This window comes from Phasianus colchicus, chromosome 1 (assembly GCF_987193195.1).
Source record: "Phasianus colchicus chromosome 1, bPhaCol1.hap1.1, whole genome shotgun sequence".
Classification (NCBI taxonomy): domain Eukaryota; kingdom Metazoa; phylum Chordata; class Aves; order Galliformes; family Phasianidae; genus Phasianus; species Phasianus colchicus.
In genome coordinates, this window is record NC_143436.1 from 111,212,388 (window position 1) to 111,231,068 (window position 18,681).

General features: G+C 45.3%; 1 protein-coding gene across 1 annotated transcript in view; it reads left to right on the top strand.

The window, feature by feature from the left end:
- The first annotated feature begins 11,238 nt into the window (after positions 1-11,238).
- PDE9A (phosphodiesterase 9A) overlaps positions 11,239-18,681 on the top strand; it is a 44,328-nt gene continuing 36,885 nt past the window's right edge. The window contains exon 1 of the mRNA XM_031594656.2: positions 11,239-11,818. Coding sequence (XP_031450516.2) covers positions 11,750-11,818 — 69 coding nt within the window. The 5' untranslated portion in view covers positions 11,239-11,749. The remainder of the gene's footprint in view (positions 11,819-18,681) is intronic.

Below are 18,681 nucleotides of genomic sequence, written 5' to 3' on the forward strand. Positions count from 1 at the left end.
TATGGGGGGTTAGATTAGATCATGCAATGATTTCTTCTAGGATTGAAGTCTATCTGATAGGCTGTTCTTATTGCTGAGTTTTCTGCTCCCAGCAAATCCATTTTGATTTATATTCTCTGCTAAACTAACAGTGCCGTATTTATGGACTGTTCTTCCACTCACAGACTTCTGTGCCTGCAAGATGACTGCAGGCACAGGGCTCAGTTTCTTTTCCTGGGAGCTTTGCAGCTCACTGCTGTGGGGCACCGGTAACCTTGAACTACATTCTCTCTCATGCAATCTTAAAAATGTGACTGCCATCCTTACCCAGGAGTGTACCAGACAGATAAGTGTTGAAGGTCTCCTTCGATGCTGCACTGAACTAGAAGCTTCTGTGCTTCAGTGCAGCATTCACTGCAAGTTTTTCAATCCAGTGAGAAATGGAAAATGTTTAAGATTTCTTCCCATAAGTGGAACTCACACTGCAACTTCACATTGTAAAGGACTGTCTGGGTGTAAGTGGACCTATTCTGTGCCATGTATAAGGGTACATACACGTACATCTGTAGAACATCTTTGCTTGTGGCTGTTAGATAACTAACTATCCAGATGTAAATAAGTCTAATTTATTTATTTATTTTCCTGGAGTGGTATCACAGAATGGCCTGTTGGAAGGGACCTCAAGGATCATGAATCTCCAAACCCCTGCCACATGCAGGGCTACCAGCCTCCATATTTAATACTAGACCAGGCTGCCCAGAGCCCCATCCAACCTGACCTTGAACAGCTCCAGGGGTGGAGCCTCTCTGGACAGCCTGTTCCAGAACTTCACCACTCTCGTAGTAAAGAAATAGATATATCTGCCTGTCACAGTATTTAAGGGGGAAAAAAAGGGGATAATCAAGTATGCATTAGTGTAAATAGAGACAAAGGATGAGGAAAAAATGATAGTTGCTACACATCAGTGAGAAAAGCAAAAGGCTGGCATCAAACACTGAATACCTATTGCCTAAAAATATTGTTTCCTGTGCTTTCGTTAATAGTAAAAAAACTCTAAACCACACAGATAAAGTGTGTTGTAGGTGAAATGTCACTGTGGGAGCAGGGAATCGCATAGTGGTTGGTCATTCTGCATCTCTAGGAATCACCATGTCCCCACTGCAATCACAGATTTTGTGCACAGATAGGAAGAAGCCAAGGAGAGAAGAGAACAAGTGAGACATTGAGATTGTGTTCCACTGCCTCCACAGAAGACTGCAGCCAAGAGCTTGTCCAGACATCATCTAAAAGAGAGCAATGTCCTTTGCCTATGAAATGCTACCTACAGATTGAAAAAAGAAAATGCAAACACAGAATCTTGGAAGTCCATTTTGGATAAGGTGTGGGCATGTCCCCATGGAGCCCAGCCTGAAATTCTTCCATCATCTTGCTGTGGTTATGTGACCCTTGCTTCAAAAACAAATGTCAAAGAATCCTTCTTACTTTGTTATTTGTGTTTACTTATCATCACACTAGCTGATTTCTCCAGTTCTAATCATGTACCTAGTGTGTCTTTAAAAGAAAATGAACTAAAACATACATCTCATTTTTCTTTATCCCTGGAGATCAATTCCTTGCGTACGCCTGGCTCTGAGTTCGTAGGGTTTCTCCCAAGCTTGTGGGGTACAGATTTCATATTTGTTAGGAAATTGTGTTGGGTTTTTTTGTGGTTTGAGATCTGTGACCGCGTTATTTTTTTGTTTGTTTGTTTCTAAGAAAGATTCACAGAAGGATTGTATTGGACAGATGATGTATGGCAGAGTTGAGGTACAGTTAAGTTTGTCCACCTTTTCTAATTTAGTGCTTTAGCAATTGTACCCACAGGCTGCAGTGAAGATCTAGTACCTTCAGACATTGTTTCTAGGATGCTATTCTCCTTTTACTTGTGCAACTCAGTAGAAAACATTTGAAGAATCCAGTAATTTTATTTATGTCCTTGCCATCTCAGGCACTGTAGTTTTTAAGTTTATCTGATACCCAAATCCTTAACAGGTGGCCTGAATTTCTCAGGTTATTCAGAAAGCAGTAGAGGCTCATTGAGGTCAGAACTCAAAGCAGCAGCCTGAGTTCATATGCTAAATCAAGAGGGTCACAGCTACATTTGTGTATATGTATATATATATACATGAGTTGCAGAATGAATAGGGATCAAGCTGAAAGAGAGCTGGACTTCACTTCCCAGGGGATATGGAGATTCTGGCTAAAAAAAAAAAAAAAAAAAAAGATGAAGTGTTCAATAACTACTGAATTTTCACTATTTTGTTTCTGAGATACGAAGGGTAGTTGGCACGTACTGCACAGAGCAGCCAATAACATCCAGGCTAAACTTAAAGAAGTGGGTTTCTTTGCCTCCTCTGCCAAACACAATGCTGTTATTTCTGCTGCAGAGGACAGCATATTATATTTGAGTCTGAGTCATTCAATTTGCTGCAGGCCACGTGAGACTTTAGCTTAATAAGTACAGCAGGTTCTGAAGCTATTATTAAATCACTCCTATCATCTGGTAGGAAACATCTGAACATCGTGTCATTCCGTGACAGAATCTGCGTATTTGGTTTTTCACTGGTACATGGGGCTAATAACTGTGTAATGGAGGGGTGCAGCTTAGCTGTCACTGTTGGGAATCTTGGTAAAGCTTCTTCCCCTTCTCTTCTGGCTGCAGCTTTCAAGTTATATGAAAGGAACAAAGCATCTAGCAGGAGAATAGAAGAGCTCTCAAAATCTTATCGTGTGCATGTTCTCTGTCCCTAATAGAAGAAAGTGATATGCAAGGTCCTCTGTGCTGGGCGGCGATTGCTCCATCAAAGCGTGGGCGCATACAGCTTGGTGCCAGCATCCTCTTTTCTCTCTCGGGGGTTAAGGAAATTTGCCTGTTTGCTTTGCACTGAGGAGAGCATATTAGCACAGCTGGTCAGCATGTCTGCATGCAAGATGTAGTTGGATAAAGCAGCGAAATAAAGCGAGAAGCCTTCTGTTTTCCTTGCTCTGGTATTTACATTGGCAGGTCTCAAAAGTGGGGTCACCAGCACAGAAATGTGAGATGGGGCTGAGTGATGAATGTGATGCCTAAGAATGTGTGCTTTACTGACTGATGTCTGTGCTAAAGTGTTTGACAATCTAACTTCTCATATACTCCATTGTCAGGCAAATTATGGGGACTCTGACCCAGGCTCCAAATTTCAGTAAATAATTACCTGAGGGGGATGAAATCCCTCTTTAATGAAGCACCTAACAGTGGTGAATCCGTTAAACTCCTTGACCACTTGGAGCAAAGCTAACACGTCTCATTCTCAGGATGATTTTCCCAGCACTGTCATTTGTAGTAAGACCTCTCAGTAGGAAGGTTGATGTAAGCTTTTCAGTAGCAGGGAAAAGAGATCTCCTGCATTTGCCTGCTTGAAATCCGCTAATAGAATAATGCATCTGTCGAATCGATATCTAAATCTCATTCCTGTGTGTCACCAGAAAGGAAATGTTATTCCTCAGCACAGACTGATTCCTATACGCTGTTTTTTCAATAGCCAGACCCATGAAAGCAGATAAAATGAATGACTAGCAGCCCCAGTACGTTCACCTACGCATCCCTTCTGTGTTGTTTCTGCTGTCTCTGTTTTCCAGGCACAGTTGAAATTGCCCATGTAAATGTGTTCTGTTGAGAACAACAACAATAAACAACCCTATGATCAACTGTATCACTACTCTTATTTTTTATGCCAAAAAAAGGATTCAGTAAGCACTCCAGCTCTGCATGATTTTCTAGCAATTTTCTTACTATGTGACATGAGGCTGTTTTCAAGCAAGTTTGCCCCCAAAATTCTCTCATGAACGTTCAGTTTTCTGAGAATCAAATTCTAGGTCTGTTTGGAGTGTGCAACCTTTTCTGCCTCTGCCCTTCAGGTATCTCAGCTTCCTCCAGCAGGTGATGCCTTCCATGGAGAGGCGCTGGATAGCAGTGGCTGGGCATGAATGCCAGAGGCAGAAAGTTTTCACACAGTGATCCGTGGTGATGGGTTTTGTGTCTCTGGAGGGCTCGGCTGAGCTTACATTCAACAACATTTACAGCATGAAGTGAAGTGAGCCAGTTGCTGAAGCTGGCCAACTCTTGAGTAACTATGCCAAATGAAGCACAGCGCAGATGCACACAGAGAGCAGCTGTGAGTGGACAGTTCTGTTGAGGTGGTAGTGGGATTTCCCAACCTTGTAAGAGGTTCAGATGTCCTCATGGACATCTCAATGAAAACTGCTCTGAATAATGCTCAAAAATGCGGGAACAGCTAGAAATAGATGGCTATGTTTTGCATGTTGCAATATGATACTACAGCAGGCTATCGAATCACAGAATATTCTATGTTGGAAGGGATCCATAAGGATCTTTGAGTCCAACTCCTGGCTCCACACGGGAACACCCCAAATCAAGCCCCATCTCTGAAAGCACTGTCCAGATGCTTCTTGAACTCCAGCACTGGGGGCTGTGCCCACAGCCCTGTGCAGCCCATTCCATGCCCACCACCCTGTGGTGCAGACCCTTTCCCTCACCCCCATCTGCCCTCCCCTGACACAGCTCCATGCCGTTCCCTCAGGCCCTGTCACTAGCACCAGAGGGCAGCAGTGCTGGGCTTGGTACCCCCTAGGTGCGGTTGGCCCTTTTGTCTCCAGTGCACACTGCTGGCTCAGGTACAGCTTGCCATCAGCCAGAACTCCCAGGTTTGTTTCCATGGGGCTGCTCTACTGACTGGCCCCCAGTCAGTACATGTGTGCAGGGTTGCCCCTGGTCCTAGGTGCAGCATTTACTCTTGTTGAGCTGTGTGTGACTGATAATTACCCAACCCTCCAGTTTGTTCAGGTCTCTTTGCAAGGCCTCTCCACCCTCAGTGGAGTCAACAGTACCTCCCAATGTAGTGCTGTCTGCAGATTTACTTAGCATACCTTCAAGTTCTTTATCCAGATCATTGATGAATGCGTTGAGGAGAACTGGCCCTAAAATGGAGTCCTGTGGAACCCCACTAGTGTCTGACTGCCAGCTTGTTGTAACCCCATTGAATGTAACCCTTTGAGCCTGACCCATCAGCTCACCCATCATATTATGTTTCTGTCCAGAAGAATACTTCGAGAAACAATATTAAGAGCTCTGCTTAAATACCAAAAGATTACATCAACTGACTTCCATTGTTCAGGTAGGTGAGTAACCCTGTCGTAAAAGGAAATTAAGTTCATTAAACAGGACTTTCCCCTTGTGAACCTGTGTTGGCTATGACTAATGGCTGCATTGTCTTTCAAGTGTTTTTCAATAACTCCCGGAATAATCTTCTCCATAATTTTACCAAGCACTGAAGGGGGACTGACAGGCCTATAATAGCCAGAGTTTTCTTTCTTACGCTTCTTGAAAAATGGGACAACTTGTGCCGGTTGATTGTAGCAATAGTTAATTTATGGTAACTGGCACACATCTCACCCAGACATGTGAGACACCCAGACGCACCTGTACACAGCAATGTTCAAGCAAACCAAGCTAGCTTCTGAGAAGCAGCTCTTTAGACACAGGCACGCTTTGCCAAATACAGCTCCAATCTTGGTTGCTCCATGAACATGATGGTGTTGGGTTGGAGGATGGGAGGGGGATCTGTAGAAGATAAATAAAAGTAGACCAAATGCACCACTTTATTAAGTGATGTGTTGCCTTTGGCTTTCTCCCTAGCAAATGCAAAGGATAAGTTCCTATAGGCTCCAAAGCAAGCAAGACTTGGTTTCTCTACAGAAATCATATAAGTAATTCTGTCTCTGTAGCTTTTCTTCTGCTCACTAACACCATTCCTTGGACAGTGGAATGAAGGAGAGCAGGGTTTTACTGCTGGCAGGAGAGGCAAATGGGAAATAGTGTGGAAACTGAGCCCCTGAGATGAAATGGGACAGAGGAAAGAGCATGGAGCACTCCTGGCCATGGTGAAGGTACAGGGCAGGTAGCAGGGAGCACTGATCAGGGGATACAGTGAGGGAATGAGTAGCAAAAGTGCAAAAAACAGAAGTGCAGGTAAAAGAAGTGGAGCTGAAAAGCAGAGCCGGTCACAACTTTGTTCACTTTTTAATGGAGGGCTGCTGGATTTTTGTTATTTTTCTGTATGCCCAGAAAGTTTCTTCTCAGTTTCTTGTCAGAAAACTTATTTGCTGCCTGTGAGAGGTTCATGTCTCTCTTTTGAGACAGTGACTGACAGTCAACAGTGCATTTTCATCAAACACTTGGGCAAAGGGAAAGAATCAGAGAGGAAGAAACCTTCCCATTCAATGTCCAGATTGTGTGGAAGTGGCTGAAGATGAGAGGATAAGAATTAAAAAACAAAGATTAAAAAAATCCAAAGTGAATCCAGTGAAAAACACTCAAAGGAGAAGGATAAAGAGAGGAGGGAAAGGGGAGAGAGTGAAAAAGTAGGACAGAACCGTATCTGTGTTGCAGAAGATCCAGCCACTAATGAAGCCTCTCTGGGAGAAGTTTCCCAATAAAAGCCAGCAGCTGTGAGCTGTTAGGGATGGCAGTAGACTGCTGATGATCCCTGAGCTGTTCTCCTGGCAGCGTACCAATAACCAGTGCCCCTGTGCAGAAAAGGGAAAGTTGCTCTTGTTCAGTGGTAACCCTTGGCAAAACCTGATTTCTCTCACGTGGCTGCTGATCAGTCCAGGGTTGTGCAATTTGTAGTGCCCGTGGTCTGTTTCTAGGGACACCGGCCACGCAGTTGTGAAAAGACAGAGTAACTGTTGCCTTGGCCTCTGAGCCCCAGCCTGAGCAGGGCTGCCCCTCCAACAAGAAGGGTGCTGCTAAGGGAGCCTCATCACTCCGACATGGCACACACAGAACCTCAGGACATCTACTTACTGTTAAACAAGACTGTGGGTAGCACACAGGCCTGGAGATGAAAAGCAGCAATGAGCTCTGATGACTCCCAGAGGTGGAACAAGGGATGGAGAGGCTGACCACTGCCTGCCCCAGGGGTGTGCAGAAGGCACACCCAAACCCTGCATGTGGTCACCAACCTAGGATTAACCCAGGAGACAGGAAGGTGGAGTCCCTTGTCCCCTGTGTCACTGCAACTGTTCCTGAACCTAAAACCTGGATATAGTCTCCATGGTTCCTGGCTTCTGGACAGATGGCCTTGGACACCCTGCCCTTGTGTCTGGAGGCTGGATGGGCTCCTTGGATACCATGCATACTAAGACCTTGTCTGTGCAGGATGTAAGAAGGGAAACACTGCTGTGAGCTGTTTTCCCTTACCTCTTGCAATATCTTGAACTTCAGCATTCACATCTCAACACAAATATTGCTGGTCTTGTGGCTTTCTTGGGACCATCTTTACGAGCAGGGGCTCAGGAAGAGGAGGGAGTGTGGAATGAGAAACAGCACAGTGGTGCAAACCGAGGAGGAAGCTGCATGGGACAGAACCAAACGGAATAGGATGAAAGGATGGTGAAATACACTGACCAAAATACAATTGTTTTTGTGTGAGGCCCGCCATCCACTCCATAAGATGCTTCCATTTCATTTTCTATAATATGTCCGCGCTGCCCTTTCTCCTGACCATACCATCAATTGTATGCTATTTACTGTTTTCCTCAGGAACCGGGGCCTTATTATGGCATGAAAATCCCAGTTCAATTTTGTTCCTTAGTGAACATGTCTGGCTTTCAAACTTGTAGAGGAAAGCTCACGTACATGACCTGGATGACCAAGCAAATTCAAAAAAACAGAGATGAGTAAAAAGAAAGATCAGAAATGTGTTATTTGAAAATAGATACTAATGATTTCGCATCTAATCTTCTGACTTGCTTTGGTCATGACCTGTGGCTTTCAGAAATGTTGATGATGCTAATGGAGGGATGTATAATGGGTGATTGTCTAGGTAACGCTCCCAGGGAACGGCGTCACTGAACTCAATCTAGTTTCAGAAACTGCAGAAGTGTTTAAAATGTCCTTATTTCATACAGTTTTCTGCTATAGCAGGTCAGAAAATTTTCAGTACTGCCTGGGCCCATGAAGTCATCTTTCTCACACTGTATCTGTGGCTCTGTTCTGGCCTCCCACACTAAAAGATAAGATATTTAACCTCTTGTGTGGAGAAAATACAATGGACTTCTGCCCATTAGAGGAAACTGCACTGAAAGCTCTACGCAAACAATTTTTATGTGTGTATGTGAGATATTATCTTGCTACCTGAAGTGAAGATGTATATTTTAAAAATTGCATTAAAATAGAGTGTTTACTGCAAAGTGTTGTTCAAAGTTCCTTAAAACCAACCCACCAAAGGATTTACATGGCTGTGCCTCTCAGGGAATCACAGAATCACAGGGGTTGGAAGAGGCCTCAAGAGACCATTGAGTCCAAACCCTCTGCTAGAGCAGGTAGCCTAAAATAGATAGCACAGGTAGGCATCCAGGCATTTTTCATGGAATGCTGGTATGCCACAGCTGAGGAACCATCTTCCACCCAGTGCCCTCAGTTTGTCAACATATCCAATCTGCTGAGCAGCAACCCTCCCCCCCCCACCCCCGATGCAGTGCAACATTTCCCAGCCACCATATCCCCTCCTGTACAGGTGGATGCTCATCCTTCTCTCTCTGCCCATGTCACCTCTTTCACCTGGAAGTATGCAAACCTTCTTTCCCCAGGCCCTCATCCCAGGCATGCACGAGACTGGTGCCAATGTCAGTAGCCTTTTGTTTATTCTGGGGTTGTCACAAAACTTCAGGATATCAGAGGTCTGCTTGTCAGAGAAATAGAAAGCGTTGATATGTGCTGAGTGCTGAGCAGCACTGAGCTGTTCAGATGGCAGCAACCCAGAATATGCATCTGAGGATACTTTACTTCCCCATGCTGTGTAAAACCCCAGGCAGTTTCCATCCAGTAAAGCCCTGGGTTGCTTACCTCCTGTTTGGGAGCACGAGCTGTGGTCCTTCATTCATACTTTCTTGCCAAGAACATGAGCCAACCTTGTCCAGTAGAGGGAATTTACCTTTCCACTTCTTGGCTCTCAGCCCTCTAAATGATGTAACAAGTGACTCCAGACACAGCTAATTTCATTTACATTTTCTCCATCAGCTATTGAAGGTTCCAGTCGGATCTGCTGATTTCTTCCACAACCTTATGAAAACACAGATTTTATAGCTGGGCTTTCCCAGAAGCTCAGCAATAGGGCTCCAGCATGCTGGCTGAATCTGCCATTAGTGGTTGGCTACGGTTTGTGTGTGCGTGCATGCATCTCATTCTTCACACAGTATACAGCTGGGCCAAAGGCGAGATTGCAAGGCACTTGGGGACTCTTGAACCCACAAAAATACTTCAAATGAAGGTCTTGGAACAGAGAGCTGGATTACAGAGAGGAGACTGGGAAATGAAGAGGGGGAAGTGGAAAGCAGAGAGCTTTCATGAAGTGAAAGAATCACCCATGGCCTGGGACTGCTCTTAATACAACCACAGATAACTTGGGGTTGGAAGAGCCCTCTGGGTCCATCTAAGCCAACCCCAGCTCCAGCAGGGACACCCAGAGCAGGGTGCCCAGATCCACATCCAGTTGGATTTTGAAGCTCTCTGAGGAGGAGACCCCACAGCCTTTGCGCAGCCTGTGCCAGGGCTCCATCACCTGCACAATGAGAAATTGTTTCCAAATGTTTAGATGGAGCCTCCTATGTTCTAGTTTGTGCCCATGGCCTCTTGTCTTTCTTGCTTCACACGTGGACAAGTGTGTATCCTTCCCATGATTTGAGGTGGCATCTGAAAGTTTCAAGCCAATGAGGTGCTGGCACAGGTTGCCCAGAGAGGTGGTGGATGCCCCATCCCTGGAGACACTCAAGGTCAGGCTGGATGGGGCTCTGAGCAACCTGATGTAGCTGTAGGTGCCCGTGTCATAGCAGGGTAGTTGGACCAGATGACCATTAAGGGTCCCTTCCAATCCAGGTGATTCTGTTATTTTATTCTGTAATTGTAAAAGCAAGAACCATTGGTACCAGAATTTTAACAGTGATTGTAAACATAGTAAAGAGCACATTATCGCTGTGGTGGCCAGCATTGTTGTATTAAAGAGCAAGGTTGCACCCATAGTGAAAAAAGCTGCACGTCCAGCCCATGAGACTGTGTATTTCACACCCTGGATTCCAGACCAGCCATGTCAAAAAATACTGCAGTTGCCTGTCAGCCCATGTCTCTGGGGCTTTGCTGTGGAAAGTGGGCCATGTGCATGATCACGGCTGCTGAGATGACCAAGAAATGGAGCTGGAGCTGAGAGCAAGGTGAGGAACTGAATTGCTAGATGGTGAGGGCTCAAATACAGGATTTCGAGGTCCAGATAGACAGATTATATAAAAGTCTCAGTGTTAGTAATCTGTAATTAGCATCAAATATGATCATTTCCAGACCTGGACCTGTGGAAACCTGACAGCATATAAAAGAAATGTGCAAAGAAGTGAGTAAAAATTTCCATACCCAGAAAGTCCTACACTTTCCATAGGCATACGGAAAAGAGTTGAAGCTGAACTGAAGAAGTTGGCTTCTGCCATAGACATGATGGAGGAGCTCATACTGCTGTAACCAGCAGTTCAGTCATTAGCAGTCCTGACTCATGGTGGCAAAAAAATATCCCAAGAGAAGCAAAACAGAAAAAACAGGAAAGGAGAGAGCGACTAATAAAACATCAAATGAAATAGCCAATGGGATAATCAATGACATAGTTTGTAGGATAGTTAATGGGATATCTGATAGAATGACTAATAGGATAGCCATTGGGATAGCCAGTGGGATTCTCGACAGTCCTACAGGGCTGTTTCTTGAAAACTTCAGAAAAAAATGGTGATGGCCCCAGAAAAAGCAACTCAGCCATGCTGTGCTCACAGCCTGTGCCATGCAAGGGCAGAGGAGTGGCTGTCTCCAAGTCCTTTTCCCTCTGCAACCCAGCATTATCACTGCTGATCTTCCAGCTGCCAGTGAGCATGGACACAGTAGAGTGGCGTGGACACACAGCAGATGACACTTGGTGTCCTCTCAGAGGGTTGGCCAACATGTGCTTTGTTCCCCTCTGGCTTTTTGGCTACACCTTGGATGTGCTTCCCAGGGTGCTTTGCACTCCCCCATTCCTTCATGAGAGAGTATGGGCTTTGTGTCTCCTTTGTGCTTTTGGAATTCACAACTGTCTGGCCGCAGCTTTCCCTTTCCATCTTTCTCTTTCCATCTAACAATGACAGGAGGGATGTGGAAATCAAACTGCATGGTTTTGGTGGAGGCAGCCCCAGCGAATGGTTAAGGGTACCTCCAGCCTGCTTGCAGCCTGCAAGGAGCTCACTGAAAGTGTCAACACTAATTAGCAATGGTGGTCCTGTTTCAACACACAAATGAATGACACCTCTCAGCACCCTGATGGAGGAGGTCTCCCCCCCATCAGTAAGTGCCATTCGGCTTGGTGTGTGCCACGGGAATGCCAAAAAGGGCTGTTGCCATGGGAATGGACGCATCTGGAGCCGCATCCCCTCCTGCCCACGGCAGCTGGATGCGGAGGGGAGCACCACGGGAAGGAGGTGGCGGGGAGACGGGCACAAACAACGCGTGCACGTTAGAGGAGGGACCTTCCCAGAATGAGAGTGCCGTGGGACACAGCGGAGCGGGGACACCGAGCTGCCAGGCAGCGGTGGCTCAGCCTGGTGGGATAAGCCTTGTTTTCTGCTCTGGTGGGAAGCCCAGTAAAAGCCCAACTGTATCAAGATGGGATCAGCCTCTTCAACTTACCGGCCCAAGTGTATTTATTTGGATATTGATGGAAGAATTCAAAAGGTACTTTCGCTGTTTTTCGTAGAGCGGCGTCTCCGGATGCAGCGGTGGTGCAGGCGGTGTGCGTGCCGCTCGCCCTATTCCTGCACGGAGAGTCGGACGCGTGATGCATTCAGCCTCTGCTGAAAGGGAGGGGGGGTCTGGAGAGGCTTCTGATTTTTATTTAAAGGGGAAGGGGCAGCCGGCAGCCCGTGAGCACTCGGTGCGGCTGGCAGGATCTTGGCAGAGGTGCAGGACCCCTCTCCGAGAGCAGCCTCACGATAGTTTGCAAAGTTTTGCCTGCAGAGAAATGCTGGAGGGCACGGAGGTGTGTGGGACTGCCTACCCAGGGATTGAGTTTTCCTAGGGAGAAGTTACAGGGCAGGCAGGTGCTGGGTGCTGCTCTGCGGTAGCCGTGTGGGAGCCCCCGCTGCACTTGTGAAGCCGTTCGTCAATATCAGTAGATGTTAATAGGATTTTGAGCTCCCGTTCCCCACCTGGCTTAGCCAAGGGTCACGGCACAGGGGAAGTTGTGGGGGAAGTGTGTTCTGGCCGAAGGAGAGAGCTCACGCCATTCAGGAGAGAGCCCACAGCTTTTAGACAGAAAAATGTTTTGGCATTCCTGTAAGTCCGTCCTCTTTTCCTTCTTTCTGTCGACAGTTCCTTGGCCACAAAGCGAATGCCTTTCATGCAACAAAGCAAAAGCCACCGAGAGGCTCACAAGCAACTCAGCTCTGACTTGCAGAATTCCAGTCCTGATCCCTGGTGCTCCTGCTCGGAGTTCCTTTCACACATCTGTGCTGTTTGTTGCTCCTTTAAAAAGAAACAGCAAAGATGCCCTTCCCCATCCCTTCTGTTTCCTGTATCAGTGTATTCAGGCAAAGGCAGAGCTAGCAGTCCCTGCAGTCCCCTGTCACTGCCTGGGGGATCCCCGCACCCTCATTGCATGGAACCACCATTGGAAAGAGGGCCCTGGGGAGGCTGGTGCTGTGAGAACGCACTTCCAGAGGTGTCAGTCAATCACACTGGCTGTCATTTCTACTGGGGTGAGTTTATAAATAAGAGCATTTCTCAGAGCCTTTCTCTGGAGAGTACTTCTGTCACTGAAAACACAGGAGAGACCAAAGCACATGGGCAAGCAAATGGAAACCCAGCCAGTGTTAAGTATTATTTTTTTTCTGGCCTGATAAACATTATCTGTTTCTTTTGTCAGATGTGAAATTCCATCTGTGCAGTGTTTGGAAGGATTCCTGCTGTAAACATACTGCTTAAATCGGGTTCACCCAGGGGTAAGCAGGGCACAGTGCTGATCCTCATGCCTCCTTGGTAACAACATCAGCTAGGACAAAAAGCAGCCCTTAATCTTCTGAGGAATGCGGTATTGGAGACTTCTAAAGGGAACTCATTAAATCAATGCTGAGCCGGTAATGAGGTATGAGCTTCATTAGAGCAGGGCTAGCTGAGTTTGAAAGGGCTCAGCTCCAACTTGCAGCTGGCTTGCTGGGTCTGGCAGAGCCCTGTAAAAGGGCTGCCCGTGCTACAGTACTGTGGCAGCCATTACTATGAGTGAATTTCATGTTTCCACCACACCGTGTGACCTCAGGTCACACTGCTGACTTTAGAGGTCATTGTTTGCCCTCTGCACTGGAGGAAAGGAAGGGATGCCCCAGGCTCAGAGGGTGGCCACCACCCCTGGGAGCCTACATTTTACAGATGAGCACTGAGCTCTGCAGCAAGCGCTGAGCTGAGCTAAGTGGGTTTGTGTGTCATCAGGTCCTGAGAGGTACAGTGGGGAGGACAAAGGGATGTGGTTTAGTGCTTTGCTGCAATGGTCAGAGCTGGAGGAGAGTTTGGTAGCACTGAATAGATGCAATTCATGGGACAAACAGGGCAGGATTATCAATGTCAGAGCCTACAGCACAAGGGGTGACTTCTGCATCCACCAGGAGAGGGCTTCTGGATGTGGCAGCCTGGCCTAGTGGTTGACAATCCTGCACGTAGCAGGGGGGTTGAAACTAGATGATCATCGTGGTTCTTTTCAACCCAGGCCATTCTATGATTCTATGATTCAGGATGACGGTGGCTGTGTCCTGGCCAAGGGATGTGGGACAGGCCCCATGGTGGAGGGAGAGCAGTGAATGTGTAGGGAAGAGACCAATCAGGCTGCTTGAGGAGGGAGATCAAAGGCTTTGCAGTGCTACAGAGCCGGTGACCTGCACAGGACAGCTTCAAAGAGGCCATTTGTTCTCAGGGCTGAATGAAAAATGGGGTTTCGGTGTAATTCATCAGTGTCTCACCAGTGCCTACGCAACGTGGATGCACACCTGGGGGAATCAGCACTACAGGATTTATCTGTTTCTAAAGGATTCTCTTTCCCAGAGATATACAAAAGTTCCTACACCACTTCCCTGGTCGCTCACATCCCTCTATGCTGTGCATGCACATCCAAGGTTTCACATACCAAAGAAACACATCCATGTCCCCCTCATGAACAGCCAGGCCTGCTCCAGCCAAAGAAGACAGCAGAGTGAGGAATGGTGCCCGTGTTTTATGGAAGATAAGGAGACCTCACAGCACCGTGGCAGACAGAGATTTCTCCTCAATCCCAGAGTGCCACTAGATGGGGTTGAGCAGCCAACCCCCAGTCTACCAGCTGAGAAGCCTGAAAAACTCGAGCAAGCCACCAGCTGTGATTCTGCAGTCTTATTTTCCTTCACGCCATTAACCCTTTGGCTGCTTTTAAAAGAAACATTCCTATGAACTGTTTCGTATTAAAAGTCTATTAGCATGAAAATCACACCCATACACACATATATATATATATTTCTTCTTTTCCACACAGAAACTACTGGGGAGCATTTGCTTTTGAGCGCTGAGATTAAAGGGATGAGAGCAGAGCCAGCCAATGGCCACATTCCCAGGTGGGTGGCTTCATGGCTCTCATTTCCAAATGTCAAAGGGTGGTGGCTTTACTCGCTTGGTTGTGAGGAGCTGCTCTGAGAAAATGCTTGACTTGAGAGGATTTCTGTTTCCAATGTCTTAATCAACATCATATTTGAAAGGAGGATGGAAAGTCAAATGGGTACAGAGCCTGAATGAACTGGAAAAATGAGGACCGCCGACTTTGTCAAAGAGTCAAGGAAATCACTCAGTGGTATTTCTTCCCCTTCACAAAGCAAGTAAAGAATTTTGGAGCCATTTTACTGGCTTACTGAGTCATTCTGGATGCCGAGCAGAGTAATTAGCTCTCTCCTCCTCAGAAAAATGTACTTTTCTCTGTGTCTACCATGCGAACCCGTTGAGCAGCACACCCAGATATCCACAGCTCTTGCTCCTCTTGGCCTGAGACACATGAAGAGGAGAACAAAGCAAAGACTGTGTTTTGGTGTTGCGGTTGTTGCATTGAAATGTCGGCGCATGGGAATAGTTTCTGTCATGTGAGCTTTTAATTAGAGCAACAGCCACTATGGTGCCTAGACTCCAGCAAACCCAACAGATTTTTCCAAAGCTTGCTGCACTATTTTTAACACACCAAACTGAATTCAGATTAAAAACAAAATGCAGCAGAAAAATACTGGCTTGATGATCAGTTCAAGGCCATTAAATATCTTTGTATCCCTAATTGCTGCAAGACAGTCCCCGTGATTCTCTTGGCAAGTCATTCATAGGTTCCTCCAATGCCAAAACCCTTTGTAGACTCTTCAGTGAGGCTTCAGTATGTACCTGTGGGACCGAGACTATTTTCCTATGACTGGCAGGTCTCTGTGGGCAATGGAGGGTGTGAGGTAGTGCATCCAGAGCCTGGCCAGCACTCTTGACCAATGCTGGCTCTGCAACTGAAGCCAGCCCTGGTGAGCCCAAGGAAGCTGCTGGATGTTCTTGTAAAGCAGCGAAAATGAACAGCAGCGTCTTTCAGACTCCAGCATGTTACAATGTGTGAGGAGTACGTAAACATTTGAAAAAATAAAAATGGCTGCAAACAGGCTTTTTAAAAATGGCATAAAATGTTGTACTGGAGGCCATTTTCTCTTCCCTTTCCTTTCCTTTCTGTTCTCCCCAGCTAGTGGTAGTGCAGTCCATCCTCATGCAAATGTTTAACTGCTAGTGATACCCAAGGTTTTGGACAAGCAAACCATTACTAACATATGTTCCTCACATCCTCAGGGTAGTACAAACAAGAAGAAACCATTTTGTTTCTAGCACCTTTGCCATTAAACTCAACAGCTACCAACTGGCCTTTCACCTCTCATTGCTTTTCCTTGCTGTAATTACTAATATCACACGTCTAAAAGCCTTATTATTAACCATGCCGGAATGTCAGACATCATTATTTTTGTGAATAATTTTGAAACAAGCAGCCTAGTTTCATTCACATTTAGTGAGGACATTTGGTGCCAAAACAGCCTTATTACCTAGTTTACAGAATATTTTGAGCCTAATGCATTAGAGTGCTACAGGGTTAATTGTGCTTAGTAGTCCATTAGAAGCTATTGTGTGCCCTTTCTGTGTTAATAGAAGCTAGAGCATGAACATTTCAGTTACTTGTCAAAGGTTGAAATATTTCTATGTCTGCTATAAATACTAAGAAACTTCAGCTCATCTTCTCAAAATCGACCTTGCTAGTTCCTGGTTGCATTCTGTCATTAGTGCTGAAAGACTGAATATTGACAATATGTCTCTTAGTATAGTCAGCAGATTGCAAGAAGTTCTCCTTAATGTAACTTCCTTCCTCTACGTACTCTCAAAAAATTAATGAGACCCTTCCTTGTAGTGACAGAGACCACCTTTGCCATGCTGTCCCTCTCAGTGAACTTCCAAGACTGCATCACACCATTGCATCATGAGCATTTTCTCTTTCCTAAAAAGAAAAAAAAATCTCTTTCCTAAAAAGAAAGACCTCCTTTCCCATAGCATTCTGTACAGCAATGTTAAAAAGGATGGGAACCATGGCTTACCACATAGCCACATGCCTCAGTTCTGCCTGAGTCCTATTTCTCATTTCGGGGCAACGTATATAAGCAGAAAACCAATAGGAATCAACCTCACCCTACCTAAACCTAAACCATAGTCATCTAAAAGTCAGTGGTGACTACTCCAAGTTAGTCATGTGAGTTCCCCCACAGGCAGTGGGGAGGAGGGTGGTATCTCCAGAGGATGATTCATCCAGTCTTAAACTGGATTTTGGAGACACGTGGGCTGATTTTCCCCAGGATTTTGGAATTACGTGGTCCTCTTCTTCTACTGACAATATTCTTTAGACTCAGTGTCTAGCCGGGCAACATAGATGAGACACCTCGCCTGTAGACACTTAGTTATGTTAGATGAATCCCATTGTACATTTCACTTAGGTACCCTGGTGAAATGAATGATGTCCAGACACTGCACAGCTGAAAGTTAGGTGCAAACCAGTGGGGCTGTGGAGCAGCCTTACCTTGAGACATTCAAAGTCAGGCTGTACAGGGCTCTGAGCAACCTGGTCTAGTTATAGGTGTCATATATAGGTGTTCATTGCAGGGGAGTTGGACTAGATGGCCTTTAAAGGTCCTTTCCTACACATATAAATTCTATGATTCTATGATGAGTTCTGGGCAGTGAAAGTAAAATGTCTGCCACATTCCTTACTGCCTAACACAGACAGAGTCTGGAGAGTTCAGGAGGAGTTTTTATTTTTGTTTGGATTCTTGGCCAAGGGCCCTTGCTTTTTCTTTTTCTTTCTTTCTTTCTTTCTCATACAGGCTTATGCACGCACACACTTATTTTTTGTTCCCCTCTTAGTAAAGCTCCTTACAGCATCTAACAGATGGCAAAGCTGGCAAACTATTTTTAATACTGTCTAACATTTGAAGCTCAGAAAAATGGAGAGATTTTACAAATATCTGCTGTTAATTATTGCAAAGAAAAAAAGAATACACAGATATCTTTGAGGTAGTTGGACTCATGTTATAATATTTGTATTTGAATTTAAAGAAGAAGCCTGAGAGATGTTTCGATGCAGGATGCTAGGTAAGGCTTCTGCTGAATATCAGGAACAGTACCTGATAAAGTAGATGCTCTTATCACTATTTTTTGTGGAAGATCTATTTGCTTACAGGTCTGAAAAATCAGTTTCTATCAATGATTTCTGCAGAGTGTTATCTAAGAGCTCTGGATTCTGTTTCATTTTGATATGGACAACAAATACTGCTGGAGAGATTCACATCAGCCCTCTGTGTTGTTTAGAAATCCTCCATGAAAGCTGCTGTAACAGAAGCAGCAGTGATTTCCACAGTCCGCGTGAGATATATAACTGAGTTTTACCAGTCTCTTCTCTGATATATATCTTTCAGACTCATTAGTCAAAGATTATCATTTCAGATTGCTTTAACTCTACTCTTTCAGCCCTGAAAAGGTGCTCTCCTCATGAAATGAAAAAGCACCAGCAAGTGCTAAAAGTCTTGAATATAGCAAGCAAAAAGAATCGAGATTACACACTGGGGATAGACTGGCTTTGAAAATGTTCCTGTATTATTCACTGAGGAGTTTTAGTAGAGTAAAAAAAAAAAACCAAATACTAGTTAAATACTTGGAAAACTCAATTACCAACAATAGATCATGACAGGATAACACTCTGGACAGGGTTTGCAGTGTACAGAGAGGATTAATAGTTCTCAGGATCAAATATAGAGCAGAAATTGGATTTGTAGGTCATGTTTTTACCCATCCTATCTCATAGCAAAATATAATGTGATTAGTTGTAAACTCGTATGTCATAGAGTGAGCACTGTGGTCCCATACTGATATCTCCATCGTGACCCTTAATATTAAACTAGTTCTCTGAATGAGAAAGCCAGACAGATACCAGCAATCTTAATTTCTATTTGTTTTAAAATCCTTATCCCCTGCCAGAA